The following is a 24,167-nucleotide window of genomic DNA, read 5'->3' on the forward strand; positions in this document are numbered from 1 at the left end:
ATGTAGCATTGGATTACACCTACCACATGTTTTGGTATCTTCATCTGAACTGTCCGGACAATCGGACATTCCATCGCAAAACAGAGACTGTTGTATGCATGTAATACCATCATTGCATATCTTCTGGTAAGGTGGACACTGGCCTGTCAGACAATAATGGAAACATAGTTGACTTAACTCAATATTTGTATCTGAGCATCTTCATAATTTTAGTTTATAACAAACATTCAGGCAGGGAACACACTTGACTGTTCTCGTGCGCGTATTCTGCACAGGAAAACTGAGAACTCTTGTTAATCAATGTGCTAGTACACACTTAATATGTTGTTCAGAAAAAAAAAACTGACATTCTGCATAATGACTCTGCACATTTTGTCAGTTTTTCTATCAATTACATCAGCTGCTGTGAAAAAACGTGCGCATTTTCCTGCATGGAAACACACTTGGTGTGCCAGAAAAGCATGCAGGAAAACAAGCGCAGAAAGCTGAAAGTCAAGTGCCTGCCTAATACTTTCTAGATCTACCAAAAGGATAATTTTATGCATCCTTGTGACCATAGCAAGAGGTCACCATCATGAAGCCAAAAAAAGCTATTTTATTAGTGGACAGAACAATGCTTATGTGTGACACTGATTTTGGATGTATACACAACTAAAAGAGGTACCATGACGACATATAGAATATACTCAATTATTTAGGATACCACATTTTTATGTGAATTATTATGGTTTCAACATCAGAAACCCTTCCTTGATCTATAATTTGTGTAAATTGGTATGGCACCCTTCCCTTTCAGTTAGGTTTAGCCTAGTCTACTAGGTTGTGAAGCATTCTGCCCCAGAGCATTCTTGAAGGGGTACCTATACAACCATCACAATGATACATAGGTGCAAGATATTGCCAACAGTAGTATATTGTTACCGATATTCTATTATCTTCTGCTAATTATAGCTGAATATTGTTAGTGTTACTGATATTCTATTATCATCTTATATTATCCTATTCTCACACGAACCTTCCCTGCATCTATGCCTAGCACTAACATTAACCCCCCCCCCTACTTATTCCATACATGGTACAATAAAAACGTTCGAGTATCCAGTTTATTCGATCTAAATGATCGAATCGAACGAAAGTTGAAAATATACATTTTTTCCATCAAGAAATTCAAAACGATTATCCCGTTTTTTTTGAGAAAAATCAGATCGGACTTGGCGGAAAAGTCTTTATTTTCGATCTAAAGGAATAGTCGAACTAAATTATCTAATCGAAAAAAAAATGAAAAATTGTACCATGTATGGCCACCCTTACATTAACCTCCCCCACCTATGTCTAACACTAATCCTCCTTTATGTATGCCTAACATTAATTACCCTACATATCTTAAACTGCCACCCCCACTATGAGTCCAGCTACAAAGTAGTGGAACTCCACCTCCTCTATTGTTTTCAGGGAGTGTCTCCTGGGCGCAAATTACCAACTGTAGCATTTTAATCAGTAATTTAACATGGGCACCTATGGATGCACCCAATTTTACAGACAGAGAACAGCGACCAAATTTACTGCTTCACTCTCGGAAACCAGGCGTTGTTTTTCTTTATTTCAGAACACACTACAAACAAACATTTCACAGTCACAGTGTGGAAATGAACAGAGGTGCCAAAAGGATAAAAATAGCTAAAATAAAAAAATAAAAAAAACGGGGTAGGCAGTGGTCGGACTTACCCCCTCCAAGCAGACACAAAAACAGGTTGATATTATATCAACAAGCAAATTTATTTATATATACACTCCAAAGGGTCATGGCAACATGTTTCGCAGGTGTGGCCTCGCTTCATCAGGCAATAGGAGATGGAGCATACAGCAACAAATGTCTATGTCTCAGCCTAGTGCTACTTTCATTTCACAGTGATTCACCTTGCCAGCTGTAAAGATGTTGCCACCTTTGATAAATTTAAGAATATCAATCAGAGAGACTAAAGATTTTACAATGGGCGAACACTGACTAAATAATTTATAAATTAATATTGTAAAAAATATTCAACTTCATTCTTTAAGGGCTGGTGCACACCAAGAGCACTTTTGATTGCTTTTTGAAACATTTGTGCTTTGAAAAGCGCTTGGCTAATGTATTTGATGAAGCACACCCGAGTGATGGGCTTTTTTTTCCCAAACGCAAACGCGGGTCCTACAGCATTTTTGCTGATTTCTGAGGCAATTCAGCCTCAATGTTAAGTATAGGAAAGTGGAAAATCGCTCTAAAGAAATGCTAGATCAAAGTGATTTTCCAAGCGTTTTTGGTACAGAAGCTGTTCAGTTACAGCTCTACTGTAACAAATCAAACAAAAAAAAAAAAAAGCTACACAAAAACACTCCAAAAATCACTAGGCATGATTAGAAAATCGCTAGGCATGTGCCTAGAATCGCCTACAAAATCACTTCAAAAAGCACTAAGCGTTTGCATTTACGCTAGCACTTTTTGGTGTGCACTGGGCCTAAGTTATATTCATTAAAGTCTCTCTTTACAATTTAATGGATATTAAAGACAAGATCTTTTTTTTTTTTTTAAATAACTTTTGTTTTTGTTTAAAGTACTGTGCATACTTTTTTCTTGTTTTTGAGTGAGAAGCCATCTGAAAGGGATCTGAGTTATATTGTCAGCACCAGTGCAGAATTGTGGCTATTTGTAAAGATCATCTAAGATCTTCTAAGTTTCACTATTTGATTGACGGTTGCAAACTATTTTAAAGTCACATTTTAAAAAAAAAAATTGTAATGTTTTTAGTTTTTTTTTAATATTTCATTCTAGGTAAATGGCAACCATATTTAGACTAACCATGTTGAAAATCCTTATTCTAACCTCCTTTAATTAAAGCAGATCTGAAATGAAAAACTAACTCGTAACTTGACTATATATCTTATCTAAAGTTTAGATAGTTTACACAGCATATCTAGCTGCAAACAGCTTTAACATTTTATGATTATTTATTCCTGTGATACAATGAGGGCAGCCATGTTCTGTTTGTCACATTGTCACAGGCTAAGGGCTGGAGATGCTATCAGCTTGCCTGTGTGTAAATTCAGTCCCCTCTCCTCCTCCCTCCTCTCCTCTGCCTTTGAAATCAATGGTTTGTAACCTCTATCTCCTTCTGCCCAGACTGAGCTCCCATAAGCCTTTGCTACAGTGCCAAGGCACTGTGAAAAGCTGTGGGCGAGGCTTGTTTAGTTTATAGGGAATTAGAGTATTAAAACAAAACAAAAAAGTATTTGGCTTGAGGAATTCCCTATAAACTATATGAAAGGAACACATGTATGCAATGAGTAAAAGTTTATCTCGTAACCACTTTAACCTGGACTAAGTGGGCAGTGGGCACTTAGTGCAGTTTGCCTGAGCTAATATCAATGCGAGTCAGTCATGTTTGCTGCTTGTGGAAAAAAATGCATTTAATAATTCTTTACAGAATATCTTAGTGTATTGAATTGTGGTGTTTCTGTATTTAAGTTTATGTAATTGTATGTATTTAAATTATAAATCAAAAATATTTTCATGACAACCTGAAATTTTAATGCCCAAAATAAAGTCTGTAGAAAGGTCAGGAGCACTCAAATGGCAAACGTGATGAATGTTGGTGTGCCTAGACTCTGTAACCTCAAAGAACAAAGTAGGTAATTATCATATGGAGTCAGCACCACTGTAATAATAAGCTCTTTTATTGTGTCCTTACATCAGATCCTATATAAGTATCAAGGCAGCTTACACAAATTACTGTACAAGTGCCCTGTCTACTCCTGCTTGACCTGTATTTTTTTTTTCTCTAGCCTTCTGGAACAAGTCAAAGCCATGGATACTGTGACTTAGCTCTGAGTATTATCTCTTGTCTAAGCAATTTGGTTTACTATTTATCACCTGCCATACACTGGTCGATTGCCATCAGATCGACCAACAGATAGATCCCTCTCTGATTACATCTGATCAGAGAGGGGTCTATTGGCTGCCTATACATTGCACACAGATTTCACAACCTGTGTAACTGCCGCTGCCTCGCCGCCCCCTGTCAGCAGCAATATGTTACCTGTCTGCCTCCATCTTCTCTTCGCCTCCTGTCCCATCCTGTGACAAGGAAGCGCCCGCTACTGTTTGAACTTCACCTTCTCACAGGACGGGACAGGAAGTGAAGACGGAGAACACAAGAAGTGAGAGACTGTAGGGCCCCGGGGACTCATGCCGGCAGACAGGTGATGTATTGCTGTGTTGGACATCGTCATATTGAACGCCGCTAATGACGCGCTCCCGACCCACCGGCGATCAAGCTAAATTTTCCACCTGGACAGATCGACTGAATCGATCAATTTCAAGTGGAAATTGGTCAATGTTTGCAGAACGATTTCACAGCAGATTCGATCACAGTGATCGACTCTGCTGTATTTTGATGGGATATCATTTTAGTGTATGGGCACCTTTAATTGTTCAGGATTGTAAATAGGCAAACAGAAAAATGGAAATTACAGGAATGCAGTAATTGAGAGAGCTCAGGACACTCCTAGACTGAATCATACTGTGTTTAGCTAAATCTTGTTGCTATCAAATCAATAGTGATTTTAACCACTTCTGCAGAATGAAAAATGGATGTAGCTCAAAAAGGTATGTGCATATCCCTTGAAAATGCATAGAGAATAAAATAATTAAAAAAAAAATGATCACCCTCAAAAAGCTTATTTTATCCTGAAAAAAAAACAAGATATAGATCATTTAGGTGTGATAAGTAGTGATAAAGTTATTGGGTGAATTAATGGGAGGATGGCTGAAATGTGCATAATTGCTTGAATGCTTAAGGTGACAACAATCCTGAAGGCTGAAGTGGGTATTAATTGATAGAAAAACATATTTATTGACTTTTTTTCTTCTTATCTCAAATGTCTTCTATTTGCCTTAAGCTGAGAGGGAGGTAAAAAAAAAAAAAAAAAAACAGGCATCCCCAGGGTTTCTCTGTGACACAGCAGAGGGGTTTGGTGGATCATGACTATGTGGGGTCCCAATTACTCACACATCTCCCCTCCGATGCAGGGCTCTTCCCGCAGAGCAAGTATTGTCATGGCCATACTTTTTATGGGTGGGTGGAGTCATGGCAAACACACTTTTATGGAGGATATCACAGTGACTAGGAATCTCAGAAGGCAGGCTCCCTGGATGAGGGGGTCTTTATGGGAGATGGAAGATGAAACATCGAAGGGGACCCACTGAAGATTTGTGGAAGGGCTCCATGGTTTTTAGTGGTGCCTTTGCTATGTTTGCTTTTCATGACCAAAGACTTGGCTAGTATCTGATCTCTCATTGGCCATCAAAGGTCAGCAATGTTTATTTTAATCATGAAACGATGATCTCCGTTTCGCCAAATCTGGCACAAATCTCCCTTTTAGGAACAGTTTCCTTCTGTAATGTAGCCACTTCACAAAACTATTTCGGTTTTTTGTTCTCTAGGAAATCTGTTATGAACACCTAAGAAGTCTTTAAACAATGGAAAAAAACTGAATCTTTGAAGAACAAAATGTGCAGAACAGCATCTTAGGATGAAAAGGTAGCAGAGCATAACCCATCTCCACTATTAACGTAATCTTTCAACAACATAATCATTATATTGAGCCAAACAAAACACACAATTATATTAAAAGTCATGCCTCATTTTCAGCCATTATAGTAATACAGTTAGGATTTTTTCTCGGGTGCCAAGTGGTTGCCTGGAGACCTACAGATCTGAAGAGACACTTTAAACGGTACAAATAATATGGAATCATGAAATGTTAGATTTCATGTTTCTTCCTAATTGATTGCATGGCTTTAATAATGATGTATACTTATAGTATGTTATTATCTTATTTGAGAAATGTGCATGTCTACTTATAACAAGACATCTGTTGCTGCTTGTCAAAGTACAAGGCCAGATATTGACTGTTCACATTGACACTTAATCCGTGACCATTCAGACACCTATTAAATTAGCAACCAAGGTTAGTTAAAAAAGAGAGAATGAATGTAATTGTATTTTCTATAAAAAAATATAGAATAAAGTGCAAGGGAAGATAAGGTTGTGATGTTGCCAGAGTAATAAAGCAAGAGTAGTAAAGCAACTGTTTCAACAATGGCATGGCCTAATACTGTGCTGGTGCCTTTATCATAATTTTTCGTACTAGTAGATGTAATAGTAGACGTCTGGGGTGACAAAGGTCGGGTAAGATTAGGCAAGGTTAGTATCAGACTCTATTCCCATGAGAGCGGAGAATGGACATTTTTTTTTGTCAGTTCTCCACTGTTTTGCAAACATTGAAGGCTCCTAAGTAATACACAGTTACACTTGTAACTCTGCAATGGATCCGTGGGATCCATTGCAGTAAGTGGACTGCACTTCTGTGCAATCCGCGATAATCAGGGACAGGCGGATGCGTTTGCGTCTGCTTAGGGCTACACGATTCGCCGATGCTTGGCCCCTGTATGCAGGGAAGAAGCATAGGGATCTCCATTGGGCTTCAAAAGACCAATAGGAATTCTCAGCAACAGTGAGAATTCTCATTGGTTCATGGCGAACCAATGAAAACTCTCCCTGTTGCTAGGGAAAATTGGCCTAATGCAGTCTATGGAGAGCCCCATGCTTCTGCTGGCCCCCAAGCTGTTTTCAGAGCAGGACCGAGCAGCATCGACCAGTGGCGTGACAGGTGAGCAGCGATTGCTTTGGACAGTGGGTGGTGTGGATGCAAAATGGATGGCTCACCGTGTCCATTTTGCATCCACGCTAGTGGGAACACAGCCTCAGGATTTTAGCACCTAGGTTAAAGCTTTTGGGATAAAGGAAAGCATTGGATTACAAAAGAGTTAAATGAATCCTAGAGGCTGATTCACAAAACTATTCTAATGAATTTCACCACTTACTTTACATGTTTTTCACTTTAACCATAATGATAGATAATTCACAAGAAGGAGAATAGTAGTAAAATAATGAGAACAAATTCACAAGATAAAGCAATAGAGATCAATAATAAGTTAAAACAAGTAAGGTGTGATGAATTCAGATTGAGACAAATACAATTCATTAAATTAGGAGATCAGTATTGTAAATCAACCCCAGAAAGGTACGTACACATGTGCAACTTAAAGAGGAACTCAGTGAACATTTTTCTGTTGGCAGGTGATGTAGCTGCTGCATGGCTTTTGGCAGTTGGAAACAGCTGTAAACAGCTATTTCCCACAAAAGTTCGAACTTTTCTTGTGGGAGGGGTTACTTGTGGGAGGGGTTTCACCACAATATCAGTCATACAGCGCCCCCTGATGGTCTGTTTGTGAAAAGGAATAGATTTCTCATGTAAAAGGGGGTATCAGCTACTGATTGGGATAAAGTTAAATTTTTGGTTGGAGTTTCTCTTTAATACACAGGCACAGCCACACAGCATAGAGGGTCTGGCTTGCACATAAATTCAACAAAATAATGAACAGTGAAAGGGCAGTGGCCTGAGGCAAACTTGTGAGGATGCCCCCCCCCCCCCCAATTTGGAATGGTGCCCGACAATTTACTCTGCTTCATTTAATGTTCTCACATGGCATGCTGCAGCTCAACACAATAGCACACTGGCTGGCTGTAAGTCTGTGACAAACAAACTGCTCACCCTCAGCCACTCCATTCCTCCTCAGTCAGGACAGCAGTGCCACCTCCTCCCTTCTGCTGTGCAAGTCAAATGAAACACTGCTGCCCTCCTGCCTCCCCCCTCCTCACTCACTGTCAGACTCCTCACACAGCACAACAAGCTACTTTTCCCCAAAGATGACCTCTTCACCTCGCTCTCCTCTCTTTTCTCCTCCTACTCTGACTGCATGCTGTTAGTGTAAACACAGCACAAACATGCCGCCCCTGTAATTTCTGCCGCCTGATGCAAACATTTCACCTGGCTTCATGAGAGAAGCCCTGCCTATCATTGGAGTTTTCTTCTGTCTAGCTGTTCTTATCCTTTAAATGTCCAGTATCACTGGTTTTTGACTTCTACTCAGGCAAAAAGAACTACCGTAAGTAGAAAAGCTTCAAAATGAGCTCACAAAGAAAGAGTTACAAGAAGGAAATATTTTTGGCAGCAGAAATGCACATTCAGTGCACATCCAGCAATGATTTTTTTTCAAATAAATGTTATTGCATCACAAGGAAGGCCAAATTATAATATTTTCCTAGTTCAATAGTTTACTCTCTTGCCATTTATTTCAGTTTATGCTAACATAAGAAATGTCAGCTTATATTGCCACTTGGTAGACCAAACTGCCACGCTAGTCACTTTAAATTATCCTTACAAAAACATATAAACTCTGGCTATATAAACCATAATTTTATATGGCTATATATTTAACTGTATATGGATTTGGCTTCTGCATATCTCAAAGAATTTAAAATTTGTGGTTTCTTCTGCTTAGCATCATGGATATATTTTGCTTTTACAAGACACTTTTATATTTTTTTGCATCTTATTAAAAAGATCCGAAGGGACAGAGAACAGTGTGATTATATGAGGCTTGCAAAACAGAAATCTAAAAAAATAAAATAAAAGTAAATAAAACTCTAAGCTTCTTATGATTTCTTCTTACCTGCGTGCTTAGAATGATAACCTACTCATGTTGGTATAGAAACAGAGATAATATTTAACCAAAAGGAGATGCCCGGAACTTATTAAAATTACTTACAGTTTCTAAACCCTGCATTTCATAAAAATAAACTTCTAATTTGTTTTTTTTCCCCTGACTATATTTATCCTATAGGTAAATTTAATGGGCTTGATTCACAAAGTGGTGCTAACAGTTAGCACGCTGGTGAAAAGCCCTTTATCACGCCTAAACCCAGTTTAGGCGTGATAAGTTTAGGTGCGATAAGTTTAGGTGTGATAAGTTTAGGTGTGATAAGTTTAGGTGCGATAAGTTTAGGTGTGATAAGTTTAGGTGTGATAAGTTTAGGCGTGATAAGTTTAGGCGTGGTAACTATAGCGCCAACTGGGTCAGCACCGCAGTGCACAGCTGATCAAATGTTTTGCGCTAGCAAAGTCTGGAGCACTTCGCATACAGTTTAATGGCGCTGCTTTGCGTGCGGGACTTTGCGCGCGATCTAAACTTATCTAAACTTATCACGCCTAAACTTATCACACCTAAACTGGCTTTTCACCAGCGTGGTGCAATGGTTATCACGCCTAAAGTCTTTTAGGCATGCTAACTGGGTTAGCACCGCTTTGTGAATCAGGCCTAATGCGTCCCATTTATGCTCCTATAGGCCATCACAAATGCCATCCATCTGCACTGGCTTATCTCCTCTATCCATATGAATTCTGTCAAATGTGAGTAAAATAGTAAAACACAAACAACATCTCACAAATTTATATGAGATTTTTTCTTTGCTACTAATGCTCTACATAGTATCCATACTACACATACAATTCAATATTATCTTTATCTCATAAGTTGATTTCCGCATTAGGTACACGTTAAAGTTTTCAATAATAAACTTGTTTTCTTTCTCAATATTCAATATTGAACTACTAACCTGTACTGCTGGTTCTTCTGTTAGTTGTGGTAGGACTTGGAGTAGTACTAGTAGGGCTTTCTGTGGTGGGTGGTAGAGCATCTGTAAAAGGAATAGATATTTTGATATAAGATGATGAAAGCTATCACCTTCTTGCTTGCCAATAAACTATCATATTGCATTGTGTGTCAATACATTCATTTACTGTATATATTTGGATAGCATAATAAGTAAGTGTTCAGCATTTAGCTACCATAATGAGAATTCCAGCTACACAATAAGAGCCCTAAGTTAACATTTTGGCAAGGAGACCATGAGCCTGGTGTACCAAGCCCAAAGATCACACGCTGTAATCCTCCACTATGCTGTTGGATTTATTTAACTGAAATATTGCATAGCCAGTTATGATTTATGTCATGACAATACAGTGGGTTGCAAACGTATTCGGCCCCGTTGAAGTTTTTCACATTTTGTCACATTACTGCCACAAACATGCATCAATTTTATTGGAATTCCACGTGAAATGAAAGACCAATACAAAGTGGTGTACATGTGAGAAGTGGATCAAAAATCATACATCATTCCAAACATTTTTTACAAATAAATAACAGCAAAGTGGGGTGTGTGTAATTATTTGGCCCCCTGAGTCAATACTTTGTAGAACCACCTTTTGCTGCAATTACAGCTGCCAGTCTTTTAGGGTATGTCTCTACCAGCTTTGCACATCTAGAGACTGAAATCCTTGCCCATTCTTCTTTGCTAAACAGCTCCAGCTCAGTCAGATTATGGACAGCGTTTGTGAACAGCAGTTTTCAGATCTTGCCACAGATTCTCGATTGGATTTAGATCTGGACTTTGACTGGGGCATTCTAACACATAGATATGTTTTGTTTTAAACCATTCCATTGTTGCCCTGGCTTTATGTTTAGGGTCGTTGTCCTGCTGGAAGGTGAACCTCCGCCCCAGTCTCAAGTCTTTTGCAGTCTCCAAGAAGTTTTCTTCTAAGTTTGCCCCGTATTTGGCTCCATCCATCTTCCCATCAACTCTGACCAGCTTCCCTGTCCCTGCTGAAGAGGTCCACCTCCCAAGCATGATGCTGCCACCACCATATTTGACAGGGGGGGATGGTGTGTTCAGAGTGATGTGCAGTGTTAGTTTTCTGTCACACATATCGTTTTGCATTTTGACCAAAAAGGTCCATTTTGGTCTCATCTGACCAGAGCACCTTCTTCCACATGGTTGCTGTGTCCCCCACATGGCTTGTGGCAAACTGCAAACGGGACTTCTTATGCTTTCTGTTAACAATGCCTTTCTTCTTGCCACTCTTCCATAAAGGCCAACTTTGTACAGTGCATGACTAATAGTTGTCCTATGGACAGAGTCTCCCACCTGAGCTGTAGATCTCTGCAGCTCGACCAGAGTCACAATGGGCCTCTTGATTGCATTTCTGATCAGCGCTCTCCTTGTTCGGCCTGTGAGTTTAGGTGGATGGCCTTGTCTTGGTAGGTTTACAGTTGTGCAATACTCCTTCCATTTCTGAATGATCACTTGAACAGTGCTCCTTGGGATGTTCAAGGCTTTGGAAATCTTTTTGTAGCCTAAGCCTGCTTTAAATTTCTCAATAACTTGATCCCTGACCTGTCTTGTGTGTTCTTTGGACTTCACAGTGTTGTTGCTCCCAATATTCTCTTGGACAACCTCTGAGGCCCTCACAGAGCAGCTGTATTTGTACTGACATTAGATTACACACAGGTGCACTCTATTTAGTCATTAGCACTCATCAGGCAATGTCTATAGGAAACTGACTCCACTCAGATCAAAGGGGGCCGAATAATTATGCACACACCACTTTGCAGTTATTTATTTGTAAAAAATGTTTGGAATCATGTATGATTTTTGTTCCACTTCTCATGCGTACACCACTTTGTGTTGGTCTTTCATGTGGAATTCTAATAAAATTGATTCATGTTTGTGGCAGTAATATGACAAAATGTGGAAAACTTCAAGGGGGCCGAATACTTTTGCAACCCACTGTATGTTTCCATTTTTTTTTCAAGTTTTTTAACCTAAATGAAGGTCACTGTTCAGTTTTCCCCTTACTTAGAAAGTGACTGGACTGTGCTATAAGCCCCCACACTGTACACTGAACTCACCCAAGCTTCTCTTTGGGCACCTTGGATGGGAAGAACCTTCTGTATCTAACACTGAGACAAAGGTGCTTTGTAATGGAAAGGATTTGCTGCCCCTTCTCCATGACCTTTCAAGGTACCCTACACATTTCTTGTGTCCTCCCTGTTACTTTCAAAATCAATGAAGGGACACCCATCACTTATTTAACCATAGTAATCAAGGCATATTCTATGCAATATATACTTGAAATTGAAGTTCTTGTATTCATAACAGCAGTCATCTTCCAGAATAATGTTAGATGTCATGCATGGCATTTCTAAAGATGTCTAATCAAGCAAAATGCTGACTTGTAAGGTAAAGCTCCAACCCCTTTGGTTTCCTTGTATTAACTGGCTGATCATTGACCCTACAACTTCAGAAAACAACACATTCCTTCTGACAATAAACGGTGTGGTCTGCTTTGCTTAAGAAAGGTGTGGTTTATTTCTTCTTGTAATAGTATTTGTGGTTGTAACCTGTAAACTCAGTATGGTAAGAACCTAAAACGACTTAACAACTTAACGACCAGCCAACGGCGATAGGCGGCGGCTGGTCGCACCTGTGTTTCCATGGAAACTCCTGTCAGTTCACGGCGGGGGGCTCCGTGAACAGCCTGCGAACCTCCGATCGCGGCTCGCAGGCTAAATTTAAAGACCCGGGGACGTAATCCCCGGTGTTTACATTGTACGGCACTGCTGTCACAGCAGTGCTGTAAAGGAGATCTGCGATCCCCGGCCTCTGCTTGGCCGGGGATCGCCGTCATCTGATAGGCTGAAGCCTATCTGAGGCGGTACAGGATGGATCGCTGTCCTGTACATCGCCTATATTGCGAAGGGGCGTGAGGGAAGGAGAGGGAGGGGGGAATAGCGCTGCGGAGGGGGGATTTAAGGGAACCCCCCCCCCCGCTAGGCACAGCAAGCTGGCGGCGATCAGACCCCCCCAACAGGACATCCCCCTAGTGGGAAAAAAGGGGGGAAGTCTGATCCCCATGCCTACTACCTGATCTGTGCGGGGGGCTAAAGAGCCCACACAGCACAGATCATAAAAAACTCAGCCGGTCCTTAAGTGGTTAAGCGGTGCATGAAAAGACCATGAGTCCAATCAACAGTAATGAACCAGAAACTGTAGCTTTTCAGAGGCACTTCCAGATACAAAAAAAGGCCTTTGTTTTTTTTTGTTGTCCCATGTCCTTTATTTGAGGTGTATGGGGCTCATGAGATCTGTACAGAACCGGAACAAGAGATGGAAAGTGCTTAATAAGGTGGAGGTGGCCTAGATGAGCTGTAGACCCATCTAATAAAGGGTCTAGAAAAAAAGTGAGTTCTCCTCCTTATAGGGTGAGGTGGAGGTATCACTATCAAGTCACAAGATCCCACCTAGCCTTGGCACTTGTGTATTTGGAAGTGGCACTGAAGTGCTACAATTTCTGGTTCATCACTATTGATTGGACTCGTGGACATTTAGTACACAGTTTAGGTGGTTTTAGTTCTGTACAAATCTATCATACACATGCACCACAGTTTAATTACTCTACTTTTGTGATTCAAGTGAGCACAATATTTGATTTTTATTCAATAAGGTAAGAGTTTGATGCAGAGTGTTGATGTCTCTGTCAATCTCTGTTGGGACAAAAAAATGGCCATATTTGCCCAAAACATTTGGTTTCAGTTTCCTCTGCATCAAAACTATTAAGCCTCATACACACATTAGATATTTTTTGGCTGAGACATTCATTTGGCACCATCTCAGCTTAGAATGTAGTGTCTGGACATCCCACCCAATGTCACTTAGTAACCCACCCAACCTAGTCACTATGTGATGAATGAGTCTATTGGGCTTATACTAACGCTACTAGTAAAGCCGAGCCGTGTGTCTGAACACTGCTTGTTCTCTGTAAAGTTTGTTAAGGATGACATAAAGCCAATTAATATACAGGGCTTAATGGCTTGATGACCATGTTTGTCTTTTTCAGGTTTGTTAACGGGGTGGCTCATACATACCTGTGATGACCACACTTAGGATGTCTACTTTAAACTGGTTGGAGAGTTCTGAATAGTTTCCTTTGATTCCATTTATTAGTTCACTCTGGATCCTATCACTAGGTAAGTCTTGAATAAACTGCACAGTGAAATCTGTGATCACGCTTCCATTCCTAAAACAGGGAATACAGACAAACAATGTTATTAGGAACGATCGTCAATTCAATCTAAATATTGTGATGAAAGAGCTATTTGCAGAAATTTTATGTTGGTTTTCCTAAATATCCCTTTAGCAACATAGAATCAAATGGGCATCTTAAAGTTGAATACTCTTCCTCCACAAAGGCGGCAGCCATAATTACCATCCTCCAGCGCATAACATTAGAAGAACCTGCTATGCACCTCATTTATATGTGGAAGCAAGCAGTGACATCCCTGCCAGTGGTGAGCTTTTCGCAATAAGGCATCATAATCATAATGCAACATTTCAGAGAAAATCATATATCATTTTGTGTGTAATTGTAATATTTCATAATTTCGCGTCATTTTGTGTCATTTCATGCAGAATTTGGAAGTTAATAGCAAAGCCTCCATACATGCTATTGCTACCAAAATTGATGCATATGTTAAGGAGAATAGTGGGTACAAGTAAAAACAATAATTTTTCAAAAAGACTGTGTAGTTTTTGAGAAAATTGATTTTAAAAATGCAAAGAAAAATGTTTTTTAAACTGTCATTTTTCGGAGTTTAACCACTTTACCCCCACAGGTACGGATATCTCTGTCCCTTTTTCCACCCTGTCAACACCAGGGATAGAGATGTCCGCACCTCCCGCCGCTGTCCGCGCTCCCGCTCGCTCGTGCGCGCACCCCAGTTCTTGTGCATGCCGCCGCCTGTTTGCCCGGAGATCAATGAATGGGAAAAAACGTTCTCGTTTGTTGATCTAAGCCCCCGCAATGGTCGGCTGCTTCTATAAGAAGCAGCGATCATTGTGAAAAAAAAAAACAGTTTCCCGGCCCCATAACACTTCTTGCAAGCGTACTTCCTGTACGCTTGCAGGCCACATAAACAAAAAGTTCCTGTGGCCATCTTGTGGCCAAATAGTAAAACTACACCCTAAAGCATTTTTCATATACAAATACATTACTTTTACACTAAAAATTAACTCATTACCCCCCACACTCCCAATTTTTTTTGTAATAAAAAAAATTACAATTAAAAAAAATACATAAATAGTTACCTTAGGGACTGAACTTTTAAATATTTATGTCAAGAGGGTATAACACTGTTACTTTATAAACTATGGGCTTGTAGTTAGGGATGGACGCAAAACTGAAAACAATGCACCTTTATTTCCAAATAAAATATTGGCGCCAAACATTGTGGTAGGGGCATAATTTAAATGGTTTTATAACCGGGATAAATGGGCAAATACATTTCATGGGTTTTAATTATAGTAGCATGCATTATTTAAAAACTATAATGGCCAAAAACTGTAAAATAATGCATTTTTTTCCACATGTTTTCCTAATTTACCATTAAAACACATTTAGAATAAAATAATTCTTGGCATAATGTCCCACCTAAAGAAAGCCTAATTGATGGCGAAAAAAACAAGATATAGTTCATTTCATTGCAATAAGTAATGATAAAGTTATAGACGAATGAATGGAAGGAGCGCTGAAAGGTGAAAATTGCTCTGGTGCTCAAGGGGTTAAACCCTTCAGTTGTGAAGTGGTTAAAAACCATTTTTTCTTTGCATTATTAAAATCGATTTTCTCAAAATTTACAAAGTATTTTTGGAAAAAAAAAAATTCGCTTCTACCCACTATTCTCATTACCATATGTAGCAATTGTGGTGTCAATAGCATGAATGGGGGGCTTTGCTATTCACTGCCAAAATCGGCACAAAATGATGTGAAAATTACTCAAACTTGAAATTGTGAATGACTATATGAAATCAATTAAAGTTTCAAATCGTGATTACGTATAGACATAACTGTGAAAATGTACACAAAATTTTGCGTAATCACAATTAGCTGACTACGATCATCACTAATTCCTGCTTTCATTGGTTGCATCCAGTGGCTGATCAGAGCACAGTGTCACTGTGGGCACTGCCAAATTTTCAAGAGCTCTGTCCAATCTCACAAATAATACCTCAAACTGCATAACACCATGAATTAGGGTTAGGAGCATAGGGCTAGTCATTTATTTATTCTTTATTCATTTAAGTATTTATATAGTGCCGACATAGTACACAGCGCTGTACAGAGTATATTGTCTTGTCACTAACTGTCCCTCCGAGGGGCTCACAATCTAGGCCCTACCATAGTCATATGTCTATGTATATATCATGTAGTGTATGTATCACAGTCTAGGGCCAATTTAGGGGGAAGCCAATTAACTTATCTGTATGTTTTTGGGGATGTGGGAGGAAACAAGTAGTGCCTGGAGGAAACCCACGCAGAAACAGGAGAAAATACAAACTTCTTGCAGATGTTGACCTGGCTGCCGGCTGGGCTGGGCTAGTCATCAGGAAAGACTTTATTTTAACCTCCCTGGCGGTAAGCCCGACCTCAGGTCGGGCTATGCCGCGCAGGAGGATTTCTCAGGCCCTGCTGGGCCGATTTGCATAATTTTTATTTTGGTACACACAGCTAGCACTTTGCTAGCTGCGTGTACAAACCGATCGCCGCTGCCCCACGCCGATTTGCCGCTACCCGCTGTGGCACCCCCCTAGACCCCTTGCACAGCCTGGCCTATCAGCGCCAGGCAGCGCTGAGGGGTGGATCGGGACTCCCGATGACGTCACGATGCCGATGACGTCAATAACAATCATTGCCATGGTGACGGGGGAAAGCCAAACAGGAAATCCGCTGTGCCGCCCCCAGACCCCTTGCACAGCCTGGCCTATCATCGCCAGGTAGCGCTGAGGGGTGGATCGGGACTCCCGATGACGTCACGACGTCGATGACGATCGTTGCCATGGTGACGGGGGAATCCAAACAGGAAATCCGGTTCTGAACGGTATTTCCTGTTTGCGCTGATCGCCAGAAGCGATCGAAGGGGGTGGGGGGATGCCGCTGCACAGCGGCTATCATGTAACTAGCGCTGGGGTAGCTACATAATTAAAAAAAAAAAAATTAAAGTGCTGCACTGCCCCTGGCAGTTTTAATAGACCACCAGGGAGGTTAAGGCGGCAAGTTAGGGTTAGGTATCAGGAAGAGTTATATAGTAAGGGTGTTAGGGTTAGGGGTTAGGAAGGTGAAGGCAATTATTAAGGGACTACTGATTGCAATGGAGAAGCATCAAAAAAGTCACCTAAATTACTAGCATACAACTAGATGCACACTTTTTCACACACTTGGTGGTCATCATGAGTGTTGAGTCCCATCAACATTAGGTCCAGTCGGGAGCGTCAAGGTATCTAGTTCATACAATGGTTGGGCCACAGAAGAAAATAGTGCACCAGGCTGGATGTGCGTGGATGGTGCCGCCTTCCTCATAAACCAATCAATAGAAAAACAGCTCTTTCTTTACAAATGTGTTTGTTACTTAGATCATCAAAAACCATGAAATCAACATTTTAAAACTGCATAGGTTCTCTTTATCAAGGTAATTAGCTCAATGGCTTTAATCAAATTACAGGTAGGGACCACTAATTGCCCTGGTGAAGAGACTTTATGCAGTGTGGAAACATTGACTTCATGGTTTTTGATTATCTAATGAACAAATAAAGTTATAAAAGATGCATGGGTTTCTACTGATTTATGTGATTTAAGCAGTGTTGCTTGCGAATTTTCACCAAAATCATTTTCACATTGAAAATGGCATTTTTGATTTCAAGAAAATTTTTGTAAAACGCAAAAATATTTTTTTTTTCAGCAAAAAATGCAAAAAAAACAATAGTTATTTTATACCGAAAAGGCAAAAAACCCACCTTTTTATTTTTAGTTCAAAGATTCACCAAAAATACAAAAAATCTGAAACTTATTACAAAATCATTTTTCAATGGCATTTTTTGCTCAAAAGTCAAATTTAACATACTTTTTGTTAAAATTAATTAGAAAATAATATTGGCATTTTTGCTCATCACTGAATTTAATCTTATGCGTCTTCGCAAATTTTCCTGAGTTTCTTTTAACCTCCGTTGCTTGATCCATTAGGCTTGGTGAAGCTTATAAAAACATTAAAGTATATCTTTTTTATATTGTATCTTAAATGGCAAACATATTACCAGGGGTTATGAAGATCAGTGTGTGTGTTTTATGCTTTTAGTAAAAAGTAACTGACTTTTCCATCATAGGAAGATAGGTGATACACGGGTACTTAGAAGAATAAATGTTATTCACCTCCCTTCATCAGTTCTTTGTTCAAACTATGTGAGTGACTATTTTCTTCCCTTCCATCATAAATGTCAGCAGAAATACCCAGCAGATTGTAGTAAATGACAAAACCGTGGCCGTGAAAAGCTCAAACGAGAGAACTTTTGAACTAGATATGGCCCTTCACCTGCAATGTTTTTGCCAGCCTGTGTGATTTGGTGACTATTGTTGTTGCAGAAAAAAATACTCATATCTGTACATTTTCAGTAGGTGTTTCTGATTTTAAACTGAAGATGTAGCACACCCTTGTACCAGCAAAGCAGGGTTTTTTTGTAGGTGTTGCGAAGTCGCATAGCGCCGACGATTGGTGCGACTATTGCAGTAATGCTATTGTCTGCACCCCACTGCACGGGTAATTCAGGGATCCGGCGATTGCCAGACCTCAAATTACTTCTCCCTCCTAGTTGTGATGACTCGGAGGGGAAATTGTATGTAACACCCCCCTGAATTTGTGCGGCAGCAGGGTGATGCCTTATTTATCTGACCCTGCGCCAAAAAGCCCAACCGCCGGAAATCCATGTATGCATGGTCCAGTGGCTATTAAATTAAAGTCTAGCCTCAGGACTTTTTTTTTTTTTTAACTATTATTCCATCCAACTTTTTCTACCTAACACACAGAGAAGGAGACAACCCCACCTACCCTTCCCTCTTCACTTTCAGTGGTACTCAAATGTGGTAGTGATTATGTTTGCCTTTTGTGAATCACTCCTCAGCACTCAAGCTCCAGCTTCATGTTTCTGGATGTCACCTTGTCTCCTGCACCACTGACACCTAGTGGCTGCAGCGGGTGAGCTATAGAGACCCTATGAGGGAAAATATAAGTCCCGGGCCTTCAATGCAGCTTTGCTGATCTGTACCTCTGAATGAAAAAACACAACCAGAGGAGCACAGGAGGAGACCATGGTGAAGAAAGAAATCTAGACACCTCCTCCCTGCCAGGCCCCCTGCAGTCGTGGGAGCTGCTCCCCCATTGGTTTGCCAGTGTCTATAGGTACAGTGGCCCATATTCAATTAACTTTTTTCCTGAGGCGATAATCTTTCATCTCTTTCTAATATTTTTTAACCTCTTTGCAATTGAAAAAGTATCAAAGTATATAAGCAAACGTGGGGGGGGGGGGGGGGATTATAGCTGAGGCACAAGTTGAGACACCAGAATATATGCTGGCATCCTCCAGCTCACAGCACCGCCTCCTGTCTTTCCCTGCTACAGTTGACTTTAGATGTAGCCACAGCGTGTGTACAGAGCATGGAGCAGCAGCGTGTGTACAGGGCATGGAGCAGCAGTGTGTGTACAGAGCATGGAGCAGCAGCGTGTGTACAGAGCATGGAGCAGCAGCGTGTGTACAGGGCATGGAGCAGCAGTGTGTACAGAGCATGGAGCAGCAGCATGTGTACAGAGCATGGAGCAGCAGCATGTGTACAGAGCATGGAGCAGCACTGTGTGTACAGAGCATGGAGCAGCAGCGTGTGTACAGAGCGTGGAGCAGCAGTGTGTGTACAGAGCATGGAGCAGCAGTGTGTGTACAGAGCATGGAGCAGCAGTGTGTGTACAGAGCATGGAGCAGCAGCGTGTGTACAGAGCATGGAGCAGCAGCGTGTGTACAGGGCATGGAGCAGCAGTGTGTACAGAGCATGGAGCAGCAGCATGTGTACAGAGCATGGAGCAGCAGCATGTGTACAGAGCATGGAGCAGCACTGTGTGTACAGAGCATGGAGCAGCAGCGTGTGTACAGAGCGTGGAGCAGCAGTGTGTGTACAGAGCATGGAGCAGCAGTGTGTGTACAGAGCATGGAGCAGCAGTGTGTGTACAGAGCATGGAGCAGCAGTGTGTGTACAGAGCATGGGGCAGCACTGTGTGTACAGAGCAAGGAGCAGCAGTGTGTGTATAAAGCATGGGGCAGCACTATGTGTACAGAGCATGGAGCAGCAGTGTGTGTACAGAGCAAGGAACAGCTCTGGGGAACTTAACAGAGTCAGATATGAGCACAGCCCTGTGCCCTGCAGTGTGAATGCTTTATTTCCCCCTTCATTATCAATGTTGGCTGTCCTCATTATTATCTGTAGCCAAACTACTCCTGATCGATCCCGTTGTCGGTCGGTCGGTCGGCCGGTAAATTGCATTATGTGTACCCAGCATGATGTCCTACCACATTATTATACTGTGATGTGCATGGCTGAGGGAGACCTTTCAGGAACACTCCCCACCTCCCACCTGAAAATCCTGGATTTTCCCCTAAAGTAGGTGAAAAAAGTACTAACAAATTATTTTGAGTACTTTCTTCATTGCTGAAGGCTTAAAAGCATTTTATTGACAGCATATTTAAATATTACCTAGTAGAAAACGTAGGAGAAAACGTTAATTGCACATTGCCTAGTGTGTCTTGGTTTTTAGATTGTGCATAGCATTCCTCTTTTAATGGCAAACCCAGTGCATTTGTTTTCCGCTCTTTCTACATACATTTCTTGTGGAAATGTTTTCCTCTCTGCTTACCTGAGATAGGGAATCACTACTTTTTTTTTGCTCTGGATTCTATTAGCAGCTGTTTTAAAATAATGGCTGCCAAGTGTAGGAAATGTAAATGCAATTAACTGTGGCCTGGATTAATTCAATTGTAATGAAGAATGGAAAAGAACATTGCATCCACAAACACAAGCAGCTTCTAATTTAGAGAAGTGAACCAAAATTACTGATGTTTGCTAAATCCTGCAGCGTCATTGCCTATCGTACAAATAGTTTGCTGTGTTTCGGCAACTTGTGACTTCTCTTACGCCCATTATCTCTGCCCGGGGTGGGCCCTTATGCTGATGTTCTTCTGAATCAGAGCAATCTGAATTTTTAACACTAAGGTGGTTTTATATTAGTAATGTAAGTGCCTCGCAATTGAGGAGGACATTAAGAATACAGAATGAAGTTCATCTTTTCTATGTGCCATTAAATGTTTTAAAATGCGAGAATAGTTGCTGATTATATGAGGTACTTAGCCCTTGATCAGCTTCCATGCAAGGTCACTGCGTTTTCCTGTGCTGCTAAACATCATATTTTAGCAGGAATACTCTATAGCTGTACTGTTTATACACAAAGGCCTAGATGCAATTCACTTTTTCTCCTAGGTGATATATATTTAACCACTTCCCCTCCCCCGGGACGAGTAACTACATCCCTGAAAAATGTCACAACTCTGTGCAGGGACGTAGCTACTATGTCTTTCCGCTCCGTGCTTTCCCGCTCGCCCCCCACGCGCGCTCGTTACCGCCACTCGTTACTGCCGATCAGTAGCCGCTAGATCAATGAAAGGTAACACATTTCCCATTCATTGATCTAAGTCCCCATATGAATGACCGCAGATGTCTATTTAGACGGCTCTGCCATTCACAAAACCCGTCCATGTATCACTTCCTCTATGCGTAGTAATACTATGCATAATAAATTGAGCGGTGAGGGCATCTTGTGCTCAAAAAGTAAAATTACATCTACATTTTTTTTCAATAAAAGACCAGTTATAACCTTATTTTTACATGTGAAATTAACCCCTGACTTCCCACACTCCCCATTAGCTACCAACCTTTTTTTTTATTATTAAAAACATGTTTACAAATAAAAAAAAAAACTTAAATAGACTGAACTTTTTTAGTACATATGTAAAGGGTATATTACTGTTACTTTAAAAATTATGGGCTTGTAATTAGGGGTGGATGCAAAACTGAAAAAATGTACCTTTATTTCCAAATAAAATATTAGTGTAATACGTTGCATTAGGGAAACATTTTAAACGTTGCAATAACCGGGACAAATGGGCAAATAACATATGTGGGTTTTAATAATGGTAGCATTATTTTAAAACTATAATGGCGAAAACTGAAAAATATTTTTTTTTTCATGTTTTTTTCTTATTATTCCCGTTTAAATGCAGTTAGAATAAAATAATTCTTAGCAAAAAGTACCCCCCCCCCCCCCAAAAAAAAAAACAAAAAAACAAAAACAGGCTAATTGGTGGCGGAAAAAACAAGATATAGATTGTTGTGTTGTGATAAGTAGTAATAAAGTTACAGGCGAATGAATGGAAGGAATGCTGACAGGTGAAAATTGCTCTTTTTTAAGAGGAAAAACACTTCGAGGTGAAGTGGTTAAACCAGTCAATAAAATGCCTTTTAAGCCATTTACAAACAAGAAAATACTCTAAATACTTTTGATAGTACTTTTTCACCTTCTTTTTGGTGCTTTTTTAATTGCAGAGTGCTGAAAAGTTGTTTTAAAAATAAAATGCCAAATTATCCTATAGGAGAAAAAAAGTGAATTGCATATGGGCCAAAATGTCATGTAATAGCCTACCGCCTAAGCCTGCTAGTGTGTAGATTTCAACTTCCGCATTTCATACACCCGCCGTTCCTGACGCTCTCTCGTCGCTGCAGCCGGTCGTTGACAGCAGAACTCCGTATCTCAGTCAAAAGCTAATTTCTTTGGCTCCTTACCTCGTAATTACTGTGAGCCAGTCCCAGTAATCACTGTTTACAAAGGCAAAGGGCAGCTCTGCCCCTTGAGGACCAGAGCTGTCCTTTCCCTTTGACCAGATGTCTGGTCCCAATTTGATTAATACCTTCAAACTGGAACTTATCTTAGCGATATTGTTAATATCCATTTGATGAAAATGATACCTACCTGCTGCTTGTTGATTAGAAACAGGGTGTTCTGTGGGTGGGACCTCACATTCGTAAAATGCAGTGTGCAGATAGAAACTCAGCTTGGTGTTCTAAATTTGTTAAGCTCAAACTTGGGTTTTTGAAGTGAGCAGCAGATGTGCAGCAGTATCTATACAAACATGTGAATCAAACCTGCACCTCACTGTGCACAATTGCTGTCCTACAAAGTAGGAGTTACCGCAGTGGAACCAGTACAGTAAGGATAAAATGGAAGCAGGAATAAAACAGTACAAAACCTTTATTGTAGTGTCCAAACAGCACATGTGATGGTTCCTCAGTCTCCTGCCAGAAAAGATGAGAACCAATGGTGTAGTAAGTGGTGGTGGTGGTGGTGGGTAGATGGGCTACACCATGTGTCAACATGGGAGGGGTGATGACACCTAGGCAGAATAAACTGAGGCTCCAGCAACTGGGGTCGATTAGCATTGGGGAGTCTGGAGACTTTTGGAGGGGACCAACATCTTTCCTCCCTACCTCTCAATGGGCCACCTCCTGTGTCTGTTGTAAACTGCAGATTAAGGCCCAGCTTGTGAGTGAATCTCACCTGATCCTGATCCATCCCTGCTTCTCAGCAGCTGGCCACTCGCTCTACTTCCTGTTTCCTGCATGCTGCATAATTGCACGCAACATTTAGAGATGTGGGGGGCAGAGAGCATCTGGCTACCAAGAAGCATGGATGCATCATGACCAGTGGAATTCACTCGAAAGCCGCACCGGTGTATCTGCAAATAGTCAATCCCGGTTGTCATATACCATAGGTATGCACACCTCAGTAGAGCAGCTGATCTAGTTAGATGCCCTCTCAACAGTATCTGTAAAGCTATGGCAGACCAGTCCACAAACTACCTTGCACACTAGACACTCAACCCACTCTTACAGCCTACTCTTCTTTTATGCTATGTACAGGAGCAATAGCTACCGGAGACATAGCAGCTGCTATGGGCTCCTGATGTGGGTGGAGAGGGGCACAAATGTTTATTGGCCAATTATTTTATACTAGCCAACCCGCGTCGTAGCATACGCCGCATCTATCTATCTAATAGAGTACGTGCCTCAACCTTGAAGCAAGAAGAAGTAGGCTTTCCATGAGAAAATGTATGCATGCTCAAACACCAAGTTTAACCCTAGCAAGTCTGGCTTTGCAAATCCGGCCTAATTGGCTATTCATGAGGCAATGCTCATGCAAATATGCATTTGCTTTCGCATGCCAAACTATGCAGGGTCAAAAAACCAATACTGCCAAGTGCTCTCTCGCTGCCTGGGAACCACAGCGGCACCCCGGAGTGGGAGGCTGGGTGGCGCAGCCGCCCCCCCCCCCCCCAAGCGTGGCCAGCGCTGGGGAGAGCCGTCCGCACCCACCTCCTAATATTAGAAATATTATATTTAGAAATCCTCCC

The 24,167-nt window shown here is 40.9% G+C and overlaps 1 protein-coding gene across 1 annotated transcript in view; it reads right to left on the minus strand.

The window, feature by feature from the left end:
• The window catches only part of LOC137545260 (enteropeptidase-like), a 191,459-nt gene that overhangs the window by 125,807 nt on the left and 41,485 nt on the right, over positions 1-24,167 (minus strand). Inside the window, exons 5-7 of the mRNA XM_068266378.1 lie at positions 13,706-13,857; positions 9,558-9,638; positions 24-143 (exon numbers count right to left, since the gene is read on the minus strand). Coding sequence (XP_068122479.1) covers positions 24-143; positions 9,558-9,638; positions 13,706-13,857 — 353 coding nt within the window. The remainder of the gene's footprint in view (positions 1-23; positions 144-9,557; positions 9,639-13,705; positions 13,858-24,167) is intronic.

The sequence above is a fragment of the Hyperolius riggenbachi genome, chromosome 2 (genome assembly GCF_040937935.1).
Source record: "Hyperolius riggenbachi isolate aHypRig1 chromosome 2, aHypRig1.pri, whole genome shotgun sequence".
NCBI classification, from domain to species: domain Eukaryota; kingdom Metazoa; phylum Chordata; class Amphibia; order Anura; family Hyperoliidae; genus Hyperolius; species Hyperolius riggenbachi.